At 36.1% G+C, this 21,875-nt stretch overlaps 1 protein-coding gene across 2 annotated transcripts; it reads right to left on the reverse strand.

The window, feature by feature from the left end:
- Window positions 1–6,542: 6,542 nt before the first annotated feature.
- Window positions 6,543–20,841, reverse strand: LOC133524725 (ommochrome-binding protein-like). Of its 2 annotated transcripts, none has more exons than XM_061860867.1 (2): window positions 20,512–20,841; window positions 6,543–8,552 (listed from the first exon to the last, which is right to left on the reverse strand). In XM_061860867.1, exons 1-2 carry the CDS (start codon window positions 20,540–20,542, stop codon window positions 7,636–7,638), a joined length of 948 nt encoding a protein of 315 aa, XP_061716851.1. In that variant the 5' UTR covers window positions 20,543–20,841; the 3' UTR covers window positions 6,543–7,635. The 2 variants fall into 2 exon arrangements, with proteins under 2 accessions (XP_061716851.1, XP_061716850.1); XM_061860866.1 differs by lacking the exon at window positions 20,512–20,841 and adding an exon at window positions 8,998–9,421.
- Window positions 20,842–21,875: the final 1,034 nt, after the last annotated feature.

Here is a 21,875-nt window from a genome sequence, read left to right on the forward strand (position 1 = left end):
TAATATGTTACTTCCTCCTCGCTCCACCTCCACCTTGAAAAGATAGGTGAAGATCGAGCAGTCAAAAGAGCATACTTGGGTCGACCAACTGGACGCCATCCTGTTGGTCATCCTAAATATCGTTGAGCGGAATGGGCGGATAGAGTGGTGGGAGAACTCCGTGAGCTCAGCGTTAGCGAAAGCTGGCGTGAATTCGCTCAGGATCGAGCCAAATGATGGACTGTTATGTTGGAGGCTAAGACTCATTTTGGGTCATCGCGCCAGCCAAGTAAGTAAGTAATATTATGGTTACGCAGTCAGGTAAAGAAATATCCTTTTTTTGATTGAAAATCATTTAATTTATATCGTTTGAAATAGTCATACTAATTTTAAGCTGTTTTCATTCCCCAACAATAGAGGAACAATTTGACAGAGGCCGCGCCACTGACGACCAGCTATGACACTGCAATGGCGGACGGTTTTAATGTGTGCGTGTCACGAATGTGTGTTCTAGGCGGATTGAGTACATTTTCTCTAGTTTAGTACGAACACCTTTCTAGCTCGGTGATAAGGTTCAATTTAGAATGGCAAAAAAGTGAGAGCGGCCTCCACTTTAGGTACAACTTTATGGATTAATATTATTATCTTGATGGATAATTGATTAATTTATCTCTGAAAATCTATCCTGTCTATTTTTTTATTTCGATCGGTATAATTTTTGCAACATTCTATCCTGTCTATTTTTTTATTTCGATCGGTATAATTTTTGCAACATTCGACCACGCATGCCGAATTTATTTCTTCGAACAATTAATGCACTGACGTTGACGGCAGATTGGTGGATGAGGCCATAGAGATAACTGTCAATGTGTGTGTGTCACGCGTAAATACTAGGAAATTGGTGGATGATGGAATCCTAGTTGTGTTTTAGCGAAACTACGTCCTTAGTATTCTAGGTCCATGTACCCAACTGTACCCAACCTACTCGATCGTCTTGACAGCGAAAAGGGATTGCAAACTATACGAGTGACTACAATACTCTGCACAAATTCTGAATACATACTATTTATATAGTCGAGTACGTACACAAATTTATAGGTTTCGCTTTTTTAATTATTTTTGTATTGCAAATAAAAGAGAAACTATAAACCTAATTTTTCATTGTGTCAATAACTTACTCGTACTACAAAATTATGGAGAATGGAAAATATTTAGAAGTAGAAAAACGTTTTCTCTTTTTGTATGGACGCGCATCTCTATAAGTTCCCTCTTAAACGCCTACAGATGTTCGTGGCACAAACGTCATGACTGCCTCTGGCCTGGAACCATTTAAATGCAGTTCCTTCCATTGAATTTGACTATAACGGAATGCTACGCAAGCAGCTAAAAATAATTAGCTAATATGCCTTTTGGCGTTGGCCTAATCACTAATTTCCATCAAAAATAGAACAGGAAAGTGGAAACGTTTTAAACTATGAAAAGTACCCGAATAATAAAAAAACATCGTGAAGTCCAAATTGTTTTCCCCTCAGGCCACAATCTTCAGTAATATAAGCTTAAACGCTCTTAAGCTACTAATAAATCATCGGGGAGGTTTAAAAAGGTAAAAACATGAAAATAAGTCGAAGGCAATCTCGTGAACAAGTTGAAACAGGGCAGTGTCTTGATTTGAGGCGTTTTGTGTAGGGTGCGGGTTAGAAGTATTTATACCTACTTGGTATGTTAGTCTTCGAGGAATGGAAGTATTTTGTCATCACACTTGCTCGTAAAAGGTGTTATTACACGTAAGCCATGCGGTGGGTAAATCCTATTTCAATTTCCGTAGTCCTAATTTAGGTAGATGTGTTATTTAGGTATTTCCCTTTTTTTCCTCACAAATGGGATGAAAAACATTGTGTGCCACGGGCGGTAGAGGAATTACGATAACGAACTCGTGTTAATTAAGCCCTTGCCTTCGACTTAGGGCTTCAATTCACACTCGTTCGTACATTCTCGTTTATCGCCCTTGGCGCATTAACCCCTTAACGCATGTCATAAAATCATTTTTTCTTTTGTTTAAATTTGAACTTTAATACCTGTCAATACAGTTGAATATAAAATATAACTGCCATATTATGATTGCATGTGCGGTAAAGGGTTAATACACAAATTTTTCACCACGCCAACGCGAGGAAAATACTAAGTATGAAATATCGAAAAAATCAAATTCAAATAAACCTTATAAAAAAATATCGTTCAAATTATCATTTAAAAGTCAATTCTTCTAGCATACATAAGGAAATAACTCATTATTTGCATCTGATTACTTTGGCCCACAAAAATAATGCCCCCAAAATATAATTTCCTCCCTACCGAAGTAGCATAGTGAGTTAGTAAATTGCATTTCTACATTTCGTCGCCAACCGTAGCTATAAAGTAACTTGAAGAATAAACAAAAACAAGGCGATAGACTTACGTTTTAAGATTTCACCAACAAGAACTTAGCTTGTAACAGCATCGTTCCTCGAACAACTTTGCCAAGATTCTTTAACACTTGAGATTGTAGTTTGTACGTTGTAACATTATAACTTTACTTTATCCAGTAGCTAAGCTCAATGCTTTTGTATTCGTTAAGTTTTATTTTATTGCGTAAGCAAAAACTCTTCTCTAACCATTTCCTCTATACCACTTCATTTCTGAAGAATACTCATCATCATCTTCCTAGCCCCGGCATTTTATCACGGCAAGATTTGGCGCAGCCACTTGTTTTTACGAGACCAACTGCCATCTGTTCTTCAGACCAGGGAAACCAGACCGAATGAGGTCTGGTTTCCTTACGGCGTTTCCAAGTGCAATTTCGTACATGAGTCCTAAAAAACTTGAGCCGAGATTATAACTCGCGATCTCCGCCTCGCACGTCTTATATTTTGGTTACCAATTCCCTGCTTTAGTATTAAAAATACTCGAATCACAAAAATACCAAGTATTTTCGTCATCCTCTGTTATTCAGCTCATGAATATTTTCAGCGAACTCGTAAAAAACCGATCCCGCCACGATGATTATTATAATAAGAAACGATCAGGGAAACCAGTTTATTGTTTTTCCTTTTTCCTCATTTTCTTAGGTAATTCGAAGTGGATTTTTTTACGGCGGCGTACGTGTATACACGGGGGATTTATTTAGAGATGTACATACTTTTGTATTAGGATTATCAATTTTCCAAAGGTTACAAAAGAAATTGACATTTCATTAACAGAATCTTATAGGGATTTTGACTCATGCTTTTTACTCGTAAATCAGTACTTTTTTCTTACGGCTTTCAGTGGTTCTTAATATTAGTGGTTATAAAGTCAACAACATGTTGTTTTGTTTATAGATTTTTGGATCACTTCAGCTGCTTCCAGAGACCACCGGTAGTTCACAGCCCGTGGTTGAGAACTGCTATTTATTTGAAATAAATGGATTATTAAATACTTCTTCTATAATGTTTTCATTTCCAATCCTCGTATGGTGTGTTGCCTTGGTAACTTTTTGAATATAAAATTTGGCTAAGTTATTTGAAACATCTTGACCGATGATTTAAGTTGCGTCTGAACGCCAAGTACAAAAAGTGGTGCTATCTGGCTCTGAGCATCTCTGCTCGCCACACTGGCTTAAGCACACTCTGGTTTCGCTGCACGCTTCATACGTCGTCGCTGACCCCTCCGCTCAAAGGGAGATGTGGCGTCTTCCTCTGTTACTGTTCAACGTCGTGCCTGAATATTCTAAGAGATGGCGTTAGCGTGTTCTACATCGCACTTACGGAGTTTCGATTCTTAGTCACTATAAATACACTTGACCTACTCTCAGTGTAGTTTGGTCCCCAGACAAAACACCCGACTGAAGAGAGTACTCTCTGTTATCCTCTCTCTGTTTTCTATACAACTTTTGCTAGTTTTAACACTTTAACTGCGACAGCGAAAGGCTTTAATCAGATCCTACTCCATCTCTATCAAATGGTTATATTAAAACCCCTTGAGATCGATATTGTACCAATCTATGCTTTTATTACCAAATAAAAAGCTGATAGCGCGCAAATTGAACGGCGCCAATAAACAATTTCCAACTTTAATCCCAATATTGGCTCGATGCAGCGGAAAAACAGGAAAGTGCGAAACAGGTAAGAGTTCCGACGGTTCCGTATACTGAGAATGAACAGAACTATACTGAAACACACCCAACTAGTCAATAGAAAAAGGCGCGAAATTCAAATTTTGTATGGGAAGGAAACTCGTCCGGCCTATATATTTTTAAATTTTTCCGCCTTTTCCAAATGACAAGGTCGCTGTGACTACATAATGTCCGCAATTGTACATATCCTAACTATCCTTGACGTTTTTATTCTCAAAATCTAACATTGTCCTCGGTTACCGCGATAGTTACTCATGATCATTAAATAAAACTATCTGTGGATGTATCACGTCATTAATTTAAAATACATCCCGACGTTTCGTACCCGTCTGCCGTTGACCACGAACGCTGTAGAGGGTTCGAAATTACGGGTTATACCTATTTTAAATTCATTATACAATTAATTTAAAAAAATTATAATGGATATATACAGTGGTGTTACTATAAATAGCTTAAATCTAAAATAGGCCCTTGAGGCATTTGACGATCAATACGAGATACCTAGATATATATAAGTAGCTATATTGACATTTTTCCCATAATTTGTTATTATTTCATTACCTTTTTGACGTTGTGAAGAATTTATTAAGTATTTTCAATCAATACGTCGTATTTAATTGACAATGTCAAATCCAATATTTTTCAGTATTTATTTACAATAACAATATACATAATGGATATATACAGATAATTACTATAACTAGCTTATATCTAAAATAGGCTCTTGAGGCATTGTACCAAAGATGCTGAGTATTGATTTTTGATGATGACTTGTATGTACCTATATTTCTAGAAATTTTATAATTATATATAATCAATATTTCTTTGACGATCATAGTATAAATTAATATAGATTAGTTTAATATAATTTATATTGTAATTTCATATTATGAAATAAATAAATCTAAATCATTGTACCAAGGATGCTGGCGGCATTTCCTTTTTGTATCACACTACTGATAAGTTGTGCGAGGAAGCCGCAAGCTCTTCGGTCACCAGTTACGTACGTACCAGACGACCGGTCTGGTCTAGGGTAGTGACCCTGCCTATGAAGCCGATGGTCCTGGGTTCAAATCCTGGTAAGGGCATTTATTCGTGTGATGAGCATGGATATTTGTTCCAGAGTCATGGGTGTTTTCTATGTATTTAAGTATTTATAAATATGTATATATTATATGTATACATCGTTGCCTAAGTTCCCTCAACACAAGCCTTATTGAGCTTACTGTGGGACTTAGTCAATTTGTGTAATAATGTCCTATTTTAATATTTATTATTTATTTATTTTATTTTTATAACCAGATTCGCGATTTCTGCAAAAAACTAGTGCGCGCTGGGACCCCATGGACCTAGAGTTTGAACGCCAGTTAAAACGTTAAAATATCCGTTTAAATAGTTTTTTTTTTTTCATGAATAACTATCGTGATACCTGAAGATAATACAGACAAGTATCATGCGTTTGTTTCTTTAAGCTTTTGTCTTTGTATTAAATGATTATTTAAAAATGATCATTTCACCTCTTCACTACGGAACCTTAAAAAAGTTACCCGGTAAAGTTAGCCTTTCCCAGCGATAGTTAATGTAAGTGGTCTCCTCTGAACAGCCTGTGTTGCTCGGGCCCGTTAAACCGAACACTTTAAATGCCGGCTTAACATAGATCTACTAGAAAAACGGTTCATTTAAACACTTTAAACGTCAGAATCTAAGACTGCATTTATGTAAAAAACTAGGTATTTAAGTTCAGTTGTCGAAAGTTATTTGCTTTTCACCACACTTGCTCGAAATAGATCTTATTTCATTCAGGTGTACTGAAAGACAAAGGCCTAAATAGGCATTTTTCCCGTGGGAGTTATGGATTGTGAAAAAAATAAACTCCCTGGGGAGTTATAGTTCTTTTTTTTTATTATGTCAGTTATTTATAAGAAACCAAGTAGGTATAAATGAGTTTTACTTTTAAAATACTGACGTTTATAATTTCATTTTTTGGTTATCTTTATAAATACTGAAAATACGTTTAAAATATTTTTCACAATTTTCAGTGGTGGCTGATTGCTAGCTAGATCTGTGCCTTCGATGCCTAGCTTGTCACAAAATGACAATTATGTCGGACGAATGTTAGAAATATCACCGTATTTAAGAATTAATTCGCTCTAAATTCAGTTTTCTCTTCGCAAATGTGATGAAAAACATTGTGTGTAATTCCGGGTCTAAGAATATAACAATTTACATATTATACAAGGCATATTGAACTTGGCTTCCATTCTCGCATTTCAATGTATGTTTTAAGACAAGTAAAAAGAAACAGCGGCATGGGAATTCCATTATGATTTTTTTTCCATTTTGAGAACTGAGAAATAAATTGAACGCTTACATCAATTCCAATTGCATCAGTACGTAAATAAATAAAGTACAATCTCAATGAAAAATATTTATTTCTTAGCAATTATTTGAATTTAACTTTACAACAAATCACAGAAATTTGGTGGTCTAACACATCTTAAGCATAAATTATATAATTACAATTAACAACAATTATTTATAATAGGTATTTTCAATATAAATTTACAAGAAGTATTAACAAATCAATGTCCCGTAAAATGAGCCTACTTTGCTCCAAATTTCGAAATACATATTGCACATGTAATATCTCTGGTGTTGCAGGCCATAGGCTACGGTGACTGCTTACCATCAAGCGGGTTGTATACGTGTTTGCCACCAACGTGGTATAAAAAAATATTTCTTAAAATTATTATGCTGTGTATGTTGATACATATTGTTATTTAAAAGTAGACACATTTTACGGTAGCTAACTTAATTAATTATAGTTAATTAATATTATTACGAAGTACCTTTAAAACACACGCATTTTTGAAAAACGAACATGGGTCAAAACATGGATAAGATGGTTCTAATGTTAGAGTTCTCCACACTCTGCCAGGAGGTTGAATGGCAGGGTTTTGGATTTTATTGCTAACTAAAAAACTATACAAGATATCGAAAAACTTGACTAAGCAAATAAAACTTGCAACAAATTTAATCAACTTCAATTTTGTATAAGTGGCCATGTAGCTAAGATGCATAGTTTCCGAGATATATTCGAAAAAAGGAAAAAAGGGATCTTCAAACCCCCTTCCCCTCCCCCGGCAACGGCCGGGGACTTTTGGTACGTTCATCTCCCAACTAATCCAAATAAAGTTACGAAGTCAAAAATTGTGTTCCAAGCATTTCCCTCTATAACTTTTTTGAGCATTCATTGCCTGGCCTATTAGTCAATATTGGTCGTATTTTAAAGCCGACCATAAAAAAATAGTTCTCATGTGCAGTCTACACACGAAATAAAGACAATTTTTACGATGACAAGTGAGAAATACTTTTCTATTAAAAGTTAATGATTTTGTGCTAAATATTCTCTCCATATTGGAATGAGCAGAAAAGGAGAAAGAAATAAGTATTGATCTTTTTGTACTCTTTTTTTTCAGTTTTAAGATTACAATGCGAATGACTACCTAACATTTGGTAGTATCCGTTTTAGTCAACTTATACAAGGACCTTTCATTCGAATATATTATATTATTAGAATTATCAAACGTCATAGCACCTACTTCAACATCGGAAACTCGTCTTACTGTCGAGTGTGCCAAAACACTGTCTAGAACTACTTTATATATTCCATCTATATACCAAACATATACTATTCCTTCCAAATCTACTGTAAGCCCTCTGAAGAAACGATTCATTGATAACCTGACATCTTCGTTAGTTTTACTATTGTAAGCATACAACCCGGTAGAATGTAAATAAACCACTGTATACTCGACATCTTTATCCAAAACAAAATTGTCTATAGTTTTATTTTCTAATTTTCTAAAAAAGTGACCATTCTTATCTTTAATTATTCCTTGAGAATCTACCTCTGTAAAATATACATAGTCCTTAGAAACGAGACCAGTAATCTTATGACCTTTAGCAGCGAAGAATTTTAAAACTGGGCGGTCTGTATTAGCGTCTTCAAGAGACCATATGCCATCAGAACCACCGAGATATATTTTGTTTTCATTTTGATTAAAATCAAATACCGAAAAATTAAAGGTGACGCTTGTATTCCCATCATTAATCGTACCATTAAAGAATGCTGGTGAATCTAAAGATACGTAGGCAACTTTAAAGTACTCTGGATCCTCGAGTTTCGGTTCAAAACTGTAGTACAAGACGTTGTTGGACCTCAGGATGCCCATTTTCTTGATGACGACGTGTTTTCTAAAGTTAGCGGTGAGCTCGAAGAGGTAAGACCGGTTATAGCAAATGGAGTCCACTTTGACGCACGTGGCGCAGTATTCGGGAGAAGTCTGTACTTCCTCTGGGGCTACGTCGACGATCTCGGTGGTGATTGCAGTTGTATTCTGAGCCAGCAAAGAGAAGAGAGCTGGAAAGGAAAAGGAAAAATATTATTAGTGGATATCTAACGGTAACATGGAGTATTTTTTCATCACATTGCATTAAAATAATTACGATAATTATTATAGTTATCGGATCGTTATTTTTTTCTGTGTTTCAGGAGATATTTTTTCAGTAAAACAAATTATTCAAATGTTCCAATCATTTTAAACGATATGATTTTTTTTTCATCACGTTGCGTTGCATTATGATAATTGTTCTTGTTATCGCATTGTTAATTTTTCAGTCTGCTTATTCTGATAAAAATATTTAATTTAATTAATAAAAATATATATATTGATAAAAAATGCTATTTCATTAGGTACTTTTTACATTAATACAAATTATTTATTATGCGTTCAAATCATTCTGGAGGCCTATTAGAAGTGTTAAAAATTCACTTCTATAATAATATGTTATTGATATGATACGACCTTCATTTACGGGCAGTGCATCTGCGAAATAGTCGCTAATCATTTTTCCGTTGTAAGAACAGTCGTGATCAGATACATCAGAGCCGCCAAGGTGCTCATAAATAATCTGAAAACGCCTCTATTGTCAAGGCGTTAAAGTGCGTGCACAGATGGTTTTGAACACCTCAGCCGCTCCGATATGTCTGATGACGACTGTACATGTGTTTTGATTGAACCAAGGTCCGGGTAAGATCGTAAATAAACGATCTAATAGATAATGACGTGCAGAAGGTATATTTCTCAGCAGTAGCGTATTAACCAATTGAGAAGGATTAGCGATAGATTGGCGGGTCGATTGAGCAATTAAAAGTTGTTTTGTGTTACTTCCTTAGCTGTATTGAAACCTTGACCTCTTAGTTTTTTCGACCCATACAGGACAGGCAAATAAGAGATATACACTTGGTTTTTAAATTTTTAATATATTAATTGCAAGAATTATTAAATATTTTTTCATAAATATATTATTCAGGGTTGACAATTATATACGGAAGATAATTTCTGCCAAATGTCTACCTCTAGCAGTAAGCGTTTTTTTCTCAAATGTTTGTGTTGTTTAAAACACGTTGTATGCTCGATTAATTTCGAAAAACAGTGACAGTGATGGGCGCCCAAATTCCCCAAATTTTGCAGCTCCTGACTTATTTCTGTGAGGTTATCTAAAATTACGTGTCTATGCTAACAAGCTGATGAAATTTAACAGTTTAAACAGACCATCCAACATAAATTTACTAAGATAACGCCGAAAATGTGCGAAAATATGCTGGAAATTGCGATGATAAGTGATCACATTTGCCTACTGTTAGCGGTGGACATTTGTCAGACATCATGTTCCGCGTGTATTTGCCAACCCTGAATAATATATTTTTAAACCAATTATTGAAATTAATATAGTTAAAATTTTAAAACAAAATGTATACTTCTTATTTGTCCATCCTGTACAATATTATTTCACATATTTGTCGGTTCTACCGACTAGTATAGTCCATTTCGGTCGGTTTTTTCACGTATGCGGAATTCCCGTAAATAAGGTGGTAACAAATTAGTTACCGATATTTTAATTTTGATGGTACTTAACATTAAAACAATTAAGTTGCAATAGAAATTAAGAAAAATTTTCATATAAGTAATTTATTGTCTTCATTAACCGAACAAAAAAAAATCCTTTACCTACGGGGACTTTCAACACCCAGTCACTGCTCAATACGGGCATGTATGGGAGTCAGCGGTTTGAGATAATTTCACTTATTTATAACTTTTGATGTATTACAGCTACATGCTTGAAATTTCACACACACATTAAATAAAATATGTATAGTAATAACTAATTACTCCGTGTAATAAAGTCATGTATTATTAGAGAATAGACCCGCTGTTCGTAATCGATTTCACCACGCGAGAGTGCGTTGATGCGGTGTGGTCAGAGTGCGTGACAAGCTATTGTATGTATATATATTTGTCGTATTTAGAAACAGGGACTTCCGTACTATTTCTGACTATCTGCTATTAAGCGTTCGTGTCTTTCTATCCCATGATGACAGAAAAAGACATAAATTCGGCCCAAAGTATGACGATGTCCTCAATAACGTCAAATTTCTGTGAAAATAAGACGTATAAAAGGACTATAATGTTGTATCAAGTTATGTAACGTGGCGATAACACACCAGGGTGCCTAGCCTAGATGCCAATCGTTTACGCTCCGTAGCGAACGAAACGCAACTGTCATTGTCGCACTAATATGGAAGAGCGATAGAGAGACAAAGGGTTTCGCTGTCGTAGCGTAAGCGATTATCACCTTGGCTAGGCACCCCGAGGGCCTTGCCAGGAGGATAATCGTTTGCAGCATCTCCCATATTACTGCGGTTGAGACAGATAGCTTTTCGTTTCATTATCTGCGAACGTTTGTCACCTTGGCTAAGTCCCCTGCTTTTCAAGTGACTACGCGGGCATGAACACTTATAGAATTATTATTAATGTAGCAAACAACGCGCTTACCGAAACAAGCTTACGTAATGTACGTTAGGCCGAAGATATAGTTCGTTTCATCCACGATGACGCGTAGAATTGTCAAATCTAACATTTAATTACATAATCTAATAATCTAGCATTTATTTACGAGTCAAGGCACGCGTCTTGATCTTGCACAATTTTGTGAACATTTACTTTGAACAAATGGCCTAATCCCCTTATTCATAAACATCTACTAAAGTTAACAAACCGCTAATAATCATTTGTCCATTTCCGACGTATTGGTATGATGGAAAGGGACGAAAGGGATAGACGTTTATGAATAAGGGGGTTAGACGTTAGCCAAAGTAGCTGCCAGTCTTCTGGTTACCGGACGCATCAATATACCTGTTAATAATTCTTCTCCCTCCCGTTGCCCCGGCATTTTGCCACGGCTCATGGGAGCCTGCGGTCCGCGTGGCAACTAATCCCAAGAATTGGCGTAGGCCCTAGTTTCTACGAAAGCGACTGCCATCTGGCCTTCCAACCCAGAAGGTAAACTAGGCCTTATTGAGATTAGTCCGATTCTTCACGATGTTTTCCTTCACCGAAAAGCGACTGGTAAATATCAAATGATATTTCGTACATAAGTTCCGAAAAACTCATAGGTACGAGCCAGGGTTTGAATCCGCTACCTCCGGATTGCAAGTAGCACGCTCTTACCGATAGGCCACCAGCGCTTCATACCTATTAATAATTGTATAAATTATATTTGTGTGGATATATATATTTAAATTGTTATTTCGCAAAATAGCGTAAGCGCCTTCCTCGGGGCCTCCCTTTTCGTATGACTCATTATTGAAGCCCAAATGACCAGAAATTAAAAGGATAATAATAATAATAATAAGCCCGCAGGCAGCTTGTGGCGAGCTGCTGGGGAGTAACGACCCCACGGACCCGAGTACTCCCGAGGCACGCAAGCCTATCGAAAGACCGGGATTTATAGGCCCGTGAAATCCAAGGATATACAATAATAATATTCTTTATTGTGCACAACGAAAACATGATTAAATACAGCAATTAACATAAAAAAACTAAGCAACAACAGGCGGTCTTATCGCTAAAAAGCGATCTCTTCCAGACAACCTTCAGGTAGTAGAAATTACCGTAAGGAAGGAAGGATATAGGCTCATTAACGCCACGCGATCGTCATGGAAACATAAATGTTTGATGAAGCGGTCGCCATCATTGCTATTATATCGATTTTTCATAGGAAGCTCTCGGGTAGACATATATATGGGCAAATAAGGATGGGTTTTCTTTTGTTTAAATATTTTAACTATATTAAGTTCAAAGATTATTAAGTATTATTTTTAAAATATATTATTCAGAGTTGGCAAATACATGCGGAACATAATATCTCACATATGTCAACCTCTAACAGCAGGCAAATATAAGCCCTTATCGTCGCAATTTTCAGCATATTTTCTCACATTTTTGGCTTTATCTTAGTAAGTTTGTGTCGGATTGTAGGTTTTAACTGTTTAAATTTCATCAGCTTGTTAGCATAGACACGTAATTTTAGCTAGCCCCACAGATTATGTCAGAAGCTGTCACTTTTTCTTCAAATTAATGGAACAAACAACGTGTTTTAAACAGCACAAACATTTAAGAAAAAATTGCTTGCTGCTAGAGGTAGACATTTGGCAGAAATTATCTTCCGTATACAATTGCCACCCTTGAATAATATATTTATGAAAAACAATTAATACATTTTGCACTTAATATAATTAAAATTTAAAAACAAAATGTAATCATATCAATCAATGTAAGCCTGTATATTTTACGTATAACCAGGGCGTATTTGCGCCTAGGCCCACAAAGCACGGGCTTAAGGGCCCAGGCAACCTAACAGTGGTTTTAAAATGGAGAAGGGGGCTGCCCTAAATTCTAAGTACCATATCAAATGCCTATGAGCCCTAGGTCTGTAAATCGGGACCTGCGTACGAGTATAAAGTAAATGTCCCCGAGTTATACACTGTCACAGTTCAATCTTAATTCCTGCCAATAGATTTGACAAACGAACCAGCAACTATGGAATTAGACTCAAACACAAACAAACAAACTCCAAACTGTTAATAAAATAAGGTCATTTTACTGAGGCTTTAGTCATACAGCTTTAAAAAAATAGAAGTTTTGAACTCGCCTTAGAGTTTGGAAAGAAAAGTTTGTTTCATTTAGTTTATGATATCCACAACTCCATAGGTAAGACGAAAAAAGTTTTTGACCCATTAGCATGTCTTGAGCGTTGCGAGCATTTCAAGGCACGAGGGTTAAACAAATTTTGCCAACCCAACCATTTTCACGACACCAACGCGAGGAAAATACTAACTGTAAAAATCAAATCCAAATGAACTTTTAAATATTTATCATTCAAAATCATCATTTTAAAATCAATTCTGACGACCGGTTTGGCCTAGTGGGTAGTGACCCTGCCTATGAAGCTGATGGTCCCGGGTTCAAATCCTGGTAAGGGCATGTATTCGTGTGATGAGCATGGATATTAGTTCCTGAGTCATGGGTGTTTTCTATGTATTTAAGTATTTATAAATATTTATATGTTATATATATCGTTGTCTAAGTACCCTCAACACAAGCCTTATTGAGCTTACTGTGGGACATAGTCAATTTGTGTAATAATGTCCTATAATATTTATTTATTTATTTATTTATTTTTTATTCTACCGGCCAACATAAGGAAAGAACTCAAAATTTGCAACAAATTACTTTGCTACTCTTGTGGATAAAATGCAACTTTGTCATCAGTTTGTGAATAATCACGAGAGCTGGTGTGCTGAAAAAGCTTTACTTATATTATATTTGTGCACGATAAAGAAAACGTTTGGTTTAATATGTGCCTTGGACTAATTTATCGAAGGATAAGTGATAACCAGGTATGATTCCAATTAGTGGTTTCGTAATAATTAATAATTTGTCAAGCTCTTTAGATAACTGTTAATAGATGCTTGACAATCAGTACAGAACCGTCTAACTTTCATCTTGTTGTCACTCAACTAAACAATATATTATTAGATTATTAAATAATACATGTTTTTGATTTTTAACAGTGTATTTTACATAACAAGTATTTTTTTTTTACGCGTCAATAGGTAAGCTATCTAAATTTGTGGTGTGATAAGAAAACTCCCTGTATGTTAAAATATGTAATTTTTGCGTCATCGGCATGAAATATGCGAGCCCTGTAGGGTTAAGATTGTCGGTTCTTTATCATTTGCCACCATGCCTGTCACGTTCTAACGAGTGTGTAAACGCGAAAGTGACGGGCATAGTGACAGGTGATAAAAATGTAACCATGCTGCCACTGCTGCGGCGGTATCATGGTTCCATTTATATCACTTGTCACTATGCCCGTCACTTTCGCGCTTACATACTTGTTAGAACGTGACAGGTATGGTGACAAATGATAAAGAGCCGACCATCTTAGCCCTACTGATGATAACATTTTTATCGAAGCTGATAAAAGATAACATTTTAATTCGCTTAATTAAAGTGACATTTTCGCTCATGTATTTAATTTAACGAGAAGCTTTTTGGCAATTAATTGTTTCACTCTATTTAACACGATTTCACCAAAAGGGCAACTTTTGTGACGTGACGCGTATCTATAAAATATATGGGTATCTCTATATCGTCAGAAGTACCTACTAATTAAAAATACCAACTTTTGGAGCGCTCCTAATAATGTCATTTTTGAGAGAACCTCGTTATATTTCTATTCTTTTATTAATATAAGTTACATAATTAATAGTAGATTATTAACGAGGGGATGAAAGCTGGCTATCTCTGACGATAGGTATAAGTGATACGTTACTTTTGAACTATTTTTTTAATAAATACCTATGTAATTTATTAAAAAAATATTTCAAAAGTAACGTTATCACTTTTAACTCGCTTCAAAGCAAATGAGCGATTTTAGAATATGTAATGAAAATAAACGATAAACAAATACGATCTTCATCTCTATGCCTCGTTAATTTTATGTATCTTATATAGATATCAGCTATTATTATCTATAATATAATAAGTACACTGATGTTTAATCTCCGTGCTCTCCGGTTGCGCGGTCGGATTTGGGAATTATTACGAGTCATTGGCGACAGATATTATGGAATTACGGATATATTATGGTTTATAGCCTAATGAGTTATTAGGTTAATTATACGATTACTAAGATACAGGGAGTTATGGATTTATATACTCGTACCTACAAGTTTACTGGCGACCCGCCCCGGCTTCGCACGGAACAGCAATTCCAAGCTGAGGAACTTTTCAAATATCGAATTTTTGAAGGTTTGTTTCTGTCGCGCTGCGGGGGGGTGTGGGAGTGCGTGTATGCGATAAGGACAACTGCAGCTCGGACTAAAATTCCCACGCAAAAAACTTAAAAATCGAGGTTTCGCTCTCGAACTGTATCCTCCTCCAAAACGCAACCAATCATTATGAAATTTTGGAATTCTGCAAGAAGAAGAAATGTTTTGATTTTTTGGATATTTGTTGTCATATTTGTATACTGTGCCTTTTTTGCGGCCAATTCATTTGAGCCGTTTTTGCGATTTCGAGGCGCTGTAAGTTTCTTCAAAATGAAATAATCCAATAAAGCAAAACATATCGGCACAGATATGGATTACATTGATCTTATTTGAAAAAATCATGGCTCTAGGTTAAAAATCCAGGGAGGAAACGGTCGAGAGCGTTTGTATGGAAAAATCGCAACTAGGAATTCCTTATTATGCAAGGAAGCTTTACCTCAAGTATCACTCTATTGAAAGGTGAAAATCGCATGAAAATCCGTCCAGAGATTTTTGCATTTATTGCGAACATACCGACAGACAGACGTGTCAGAGGACTTTGTTTCATAAGGTGTAGTGATGTAATTGGTACAATTTCAGCAACGGAAAACGGGAGTCACTGACAACTTCAGTCATTCGTTCAGCAGTCAGTCATCAATGTCATCATTAGGTGATTTTATCGACAAAATAAGTGACGTAATTGAACGAAACGAACTCACTGGGCCTGAATTCACACTATAAGTTATAAATTGGTAATGAATATCACATAATATTGAAATACCCGGGCTGATCGGGTGGGCCAGGACTACCGGGTACGCGGATGGAGATATGCGGTTCAATTCCGGCCTCGGCCATAGGGCTTAGACGGTTTTTTACTGTATTACAGAATATTTTTTTACAGTTTTTTTACTATATTTTTTTGTATTTCAGTTTATATGACTAGTAGAGCTTAAATTAGGATGCATATAATGCCTGACCAGTAATATATGATCACGTGCCATATTACGCAATTTCATTGGTATTGGAACTTTTTTGATACTTAACTGAATGTCACCATCACCATACATGAGAATAACAGCGCCCTCTTGACAATAATCATATAATTCTGTTCGGGCTTTAAGCACATTAGAAGCACATTCGATTTTTTTAAACTTTTTATTATACTTCTATAAGTGAGAACCTGTAATTATATTGTAAGTTCTAGATATATATATATATACATAGCGTTGGTTTTCCATATACTAAAAAAGTAGTAATAGAAGTTATAAATTATGTGTTTCATTGCGTAATGCATTTGAATGGATAAAGACAATTGACAAACGCATTTACACTCACGAGGCTACCGCAGGTAGTTGTTAAAAGTAATTCAATATACCGCATTTATTTAGACAAAGTCTTAAGTGACGCCAGGTTTTTACTGAGATGGGCCTGTTTGGATGTTCGCAGCGGAATAGTTTCAATGTTAGCGCCATTACGCTTGTTAGGGAAAATGGAGATTCTTATCACCACGTCTATGCCTATAGATAGCCGTGTTAGTACTATCACGTTTAGGTATAGATAGCGAACATGTAGACTTCTTTTTATTGTATTTTTCCTGTTACATGTAGCAGACAATTGTTTTGATTGGGTTTTTGTGACATTTTGCATGTGAGACATAATTGTACAGTATTTAAAACAATCATTGTCCCTGTGGAATGGAACATAGTTAACAGTTTGTGTGCAAGTATGAACCAGCAATATTCCTTACTCATAATATTTATTATATTTCATCTATGAAAGCTTTATTTACATGATAGATGTATATAGAGGTATTACTAATAATAACTGCCTTAAATATAAAATAGGCCCTTCAGGCATTATACCAAGGATGCTGGCGGCATTTCCTCGTTGTATCGCAATGCTGATACGTTGAGCGAGGAAGCCGCCTGCTCTTCGGTCACCAGTTTCGGCAACCAGACGCTTCGCGATTTCTGCAAAAAACTTGTGCGCGCCGGGACCCCATGGACCTAGAGTTTCAACGCCAATGGTACAAAGTGGTGCTGTTATATTTATTACGTTTCAAAATTTCGGCGTGAAGTAAATACAAAATGATACTATGCGGATAAAATATATATGACCTTATTGCCATTTACACAGGAAAGACGTGATCCTATTTGGTGTGTATGACCCACGTCTACTATGGAACGAGTAGGTTTTGTACGCACAGTATAATAGGAATACCTACATTAGTCATATCTCCAATCTCAAAGGTGTTGACGCATTGTTATTTATATTAGAGACTCCTACAAGTAGGTACGCATAGGCCAAGGGTCGGCAAGTATGCGACTATAGATCGTGTCATTCACGAAGACGCGTGCCTTCGCTCGTATTGTCATGTTATTAGAGGTTAGATTTGACAAATCTGCGCGTCATCGTGGATGACACGTACTATACAGGTGTGCAAGTTGTGGATTTTTTTTAAAAACATACAAAGTTCTCGGAAATTTAAGGAAAGTTACACAAGAAACAAAGAGCACTTTCATATTGGAAATAGAAAATTTCTATCACCATACAAACTAATATGGAATGGATATGGAAATTTTAAAATTTTGGAAGGTTTCCAACAGTAGATCAGGGTGCTTAGCCAACGTGCCAATCGTTAACGCTCCGTAGCGTATCGTAGTCATCTCTCTATCACTCTTCCAAGATTTCCTTGAATCGTTTTTTCAGTGAGTCACGAGAAGCCGTGTTGTAAATATATCTGATTGCTCTCTTCTAAAGAACGAAGATGGTTCTGCTTTGCTCTATGTCAGCTGCTTTGCCCCACGCCAGTATGCCATAAGACATAATACTGTAAAAGTAATTGAAGTAAGCTAGGCGAGCTGTCTCCACGTCATTGAACTGCCTGATTCTTCTAACTGCATACGCGGCAGAGCTCAGCTTTTTCGCCAGGGTAGATATGTGAGGGGCCCATTGCAGGTTACTATCTAAAGTAAGGCCCAGAAAAACCGTATTCTCGACAAGGTCCAGCGTTTCGCCATTTAATGTGATGATCGTTTTAGCTTTTCTTACATTCGGCAGCGAAAATTTGACACATTTCGTCTTTTTCGCATCTAAAGTAACCATTCCCCTAATTTTATATTCATATTCGTCTATTGCACTCATGTAAAATAATGCATTATGTCTAGGATTTATTACTATACTTTACTTTTTCTTACTCTAATGAACAAAATAATTTTAAAAATACTACAGTTTGCTACAATATGTGTTTGTTCATCTGTATAGGAACCAAGAATGTTTTATGTTATGGGATATTTATTTTTTAGACATGCAAAGTCTCCGATAACAAAGTAAGTCCTAAGGAAAAAACCATGGCCATACGCGTCTATTACTTTACGAGTAATCAGGTACTGATTATGAAAATTTGCCTATTTGTTTAACAATCCACCATACTAATAGCTCCAGTTTAGCCTATTGTGACGGAAGGGTAACTACTGAACCCTACACTGAGCATGGTCCGACATACTCTTGGCCGGTTTTTATTTATATTACGTCGGTGCAAACAAGCATATGGCCTGCCTGATTATAAGCAGTGTCCGTAGCCTATGTACGCCTGGAACTACAGAGGAGTTACATGCGCCTTGCCGACCTTAACACTCCGCACCCTCGTTGAGCTTTGGCAACTTTACTCAATTGCAGGAACACAACACTATGAGTCTAGTCTAGGGTCTAGTGGTATTTGGCTGCGGTTTTCTGTAAGGTGGAGGTACTTCCCCAGTTGGGGAAGCCAGTTCTGCTCTAGATCTGGAATGACATCCGCTGTGCTGTGCCCTACCACACAAAGCGAGATTCACAGTACCCATACATCTCTTTTAGACGTATTTTAAGGACATACACGGGAACTCTCGCGTCGCGTCAAATGATGGTCGCCATGACAGTTCCTTCAAATCTATTTTTAATTTGGTTGAGTCGCCTCTAAGACCTATTCCTCTGCTGAAAACCTTGCACAATGTGTATAATTAATGTATGGACTGACGTTTATTTGACATGGCTATTTATACGTTAGGTACGTACGAATAGCCATACATTTGACATACCCCTCCTCCGCCAAAATCGGCAGACTGTTTTCTACAGAAAATGACAGACAAGGTGTCTCCAGTTACTAAGTGCTCTAAGTAAATGTCACACAACCTCGTCAATAAAATGTCCTGCGTGACTAGCTTAGCTGTGTTTATTTACGTGATTATGCCCCACTTCACAATTAATCAATATTGTCCTACTTTCAATTTCCGACAACCTTTATAATATCTGTACATATCGTTCAATACAGAAAATGTGTATTTATACTTATCACGAAGCATAAATTTAAAAATAAAAAGGTACATACATTTTATGTAATTTATACTTTGATTTAAGACCTTAAAATAAGTCGCGAAACTTTAACAAGAGTCAAGACATTTTTAACTATTTTAATCTAAACAAAAACGTAACGGAATATAAGTTGCGTTAAAACGTAATATCCGTCATATTAAAGCAGAGCTTTAGAATTGATGTCATTCGCATATTTAATACTGTACGATATGATAAGACCATATGAGTTCACAGTAGAAACGAAGGGTGATAGTCATGAATGAACCACCGAAAATGTGTATGCCGAAAAAAAACACGTTCAATGCCGAACACAATTTAGTTAACTTGCTCTCTGTACACCCCATTAATGACTGGTAATACTTAGTTTCCCCCGCAGTACGCTTAAACTAGACTTTATAATAAGAAAAACCTCGGAGAACGTAATTCGAACACCGCACCGGGTAAAAGTTCAGCACAGGGCGAATATGACCTGTTCCGCATTGAACGTATTCATGTATAAATCATGTGTAAATCAGTATTAATGTAAACGTATTTACTATATTTATTGCACCAATATTTTACGAAAAATATTTCTTGTAATATTTACTTTATGGTTATTACAGCAAGGTAGAAAATCAAATATATAAAAACGAAGTGTCAAGATAAACTCAAGATATTATTGTAGTATTTTTTCTTAACAGTCGTTTCTAAGAGTACCTATGAATGAAACCTATAAATAAGTGAATGTTTTCATCAACAAATACACAAATGTAACTTTAAAACTACTGATGTAAAAAAAACGAAAATATAAAGTAATCACACTATAACAAACCTGCATAAACCCCGACAAATCGCATCTTCATTGTTTTCAACACGCAGTAATTAAAAAAATACAATCAACACACGTCCATCAGGACCGCCGACCACAATACCACTACACAACCCCATTAATACTTAAATACCACGTAACACCAACTATACCATACAAAGTACCTAGCGGAAAACCGTACTATACAGTCGAATTCACAAACATCTGTACAAGCCGTTTCAAAAACATTTACACACCTTTAAGACATTGACAATAAGTTCGTGTAAATATTTTTTGCAACTTTGTCTTTGTAAAGTTTGTGTACTCGACCGTACCCCTCCATACACGGGCCTGGAATGCCTCTAAACCCATTTTACATCTTCTACGGTTCAAAGGTTTTATTTTTAGTCACTCGGTGAAGTCACGCGTAATATGGATCAAACGAAATTATATACGCAATGTGAATTAAAGAATTGACTACGCCTCCGGGTGCTCGTGATATGGGACTATGCCCACGTGTTTAAACATATAACTGGGTCAGTAATGTTAGTATACAGACGAAATAGGGGAATGTCATTACTTTCAAGGTTTATTGGTAAACATACTTGAACAGTCCCTGTGTAGCATTAAGAGGATAGTGGACGACCGCTTCTCCACTAACGTAGGTAGTCCTCATTTATCTCTCTCGATATTGACGTTATGGAAAATGTTTTTATATATTTCTTTTGAATATTTAAACATAGCTATGCCCTTTCGTTTGACTCCGTTAATTTAACTATTATAATAAAAGTTAGAAGCGAAAAACAAATTCCATACAAATTTTCAAATGCTCCCAAGTTTTATAGTAATAAAAAAAAATTAGGAGCATTTGCGCAATTAAAACAAAAAACATAAAGGATTCCAAACGGGATACGATTATTATTATTATTATGAGCCCATACTGTCCCACTGCTGGGCAAAGGCCTCCCTCTTATTCTTCCACGTGTCCCTATCCTCGGATAACGGGATACTAACGCGATATAAACCGTTTTTATACTTTTATTTCTTAGTATGAGTTAAGGTTTTTTTTCTTATTAAGGTTCACCAACAGTGGCAACAGCAACTATAACCTAACGGCCCAAATTGAACTTTGCTTGCGACTTTCTCACAAATCAAACGGACTTCAAAGCCCAATTTTCGTACTAGTTTTTTTCCTTATAAGCACGTAAAAACCTTCTACTTAAAATTTGCATGATGAAAGACATAAAAATGTGTACAAATCCTTGACTTCTGTAATGTTTACAGGCTGCGAGGACAAGACGCTCCATAGCGAAGGAAACGCAACTGTCTCTGTCGCACTAATATGGAAAAGTGGTAGAGAGAAATAACTACGCTTACGGAGCATTAAA

The sequence above is a fragment of the Cydia pomonella genome, chromosome 14, assembly GCF_033807575.1.
Source record: "Cydia pomonella isolate Wapato2018A chromosome 14, ilCydPomo1, whole genome shotgun sequence".
NCBI lineage: Eukaryota > Metazoa > Arthropoda > Insecta > Lepidoptera > Tortricidae > Cydia > Cydia pomonella.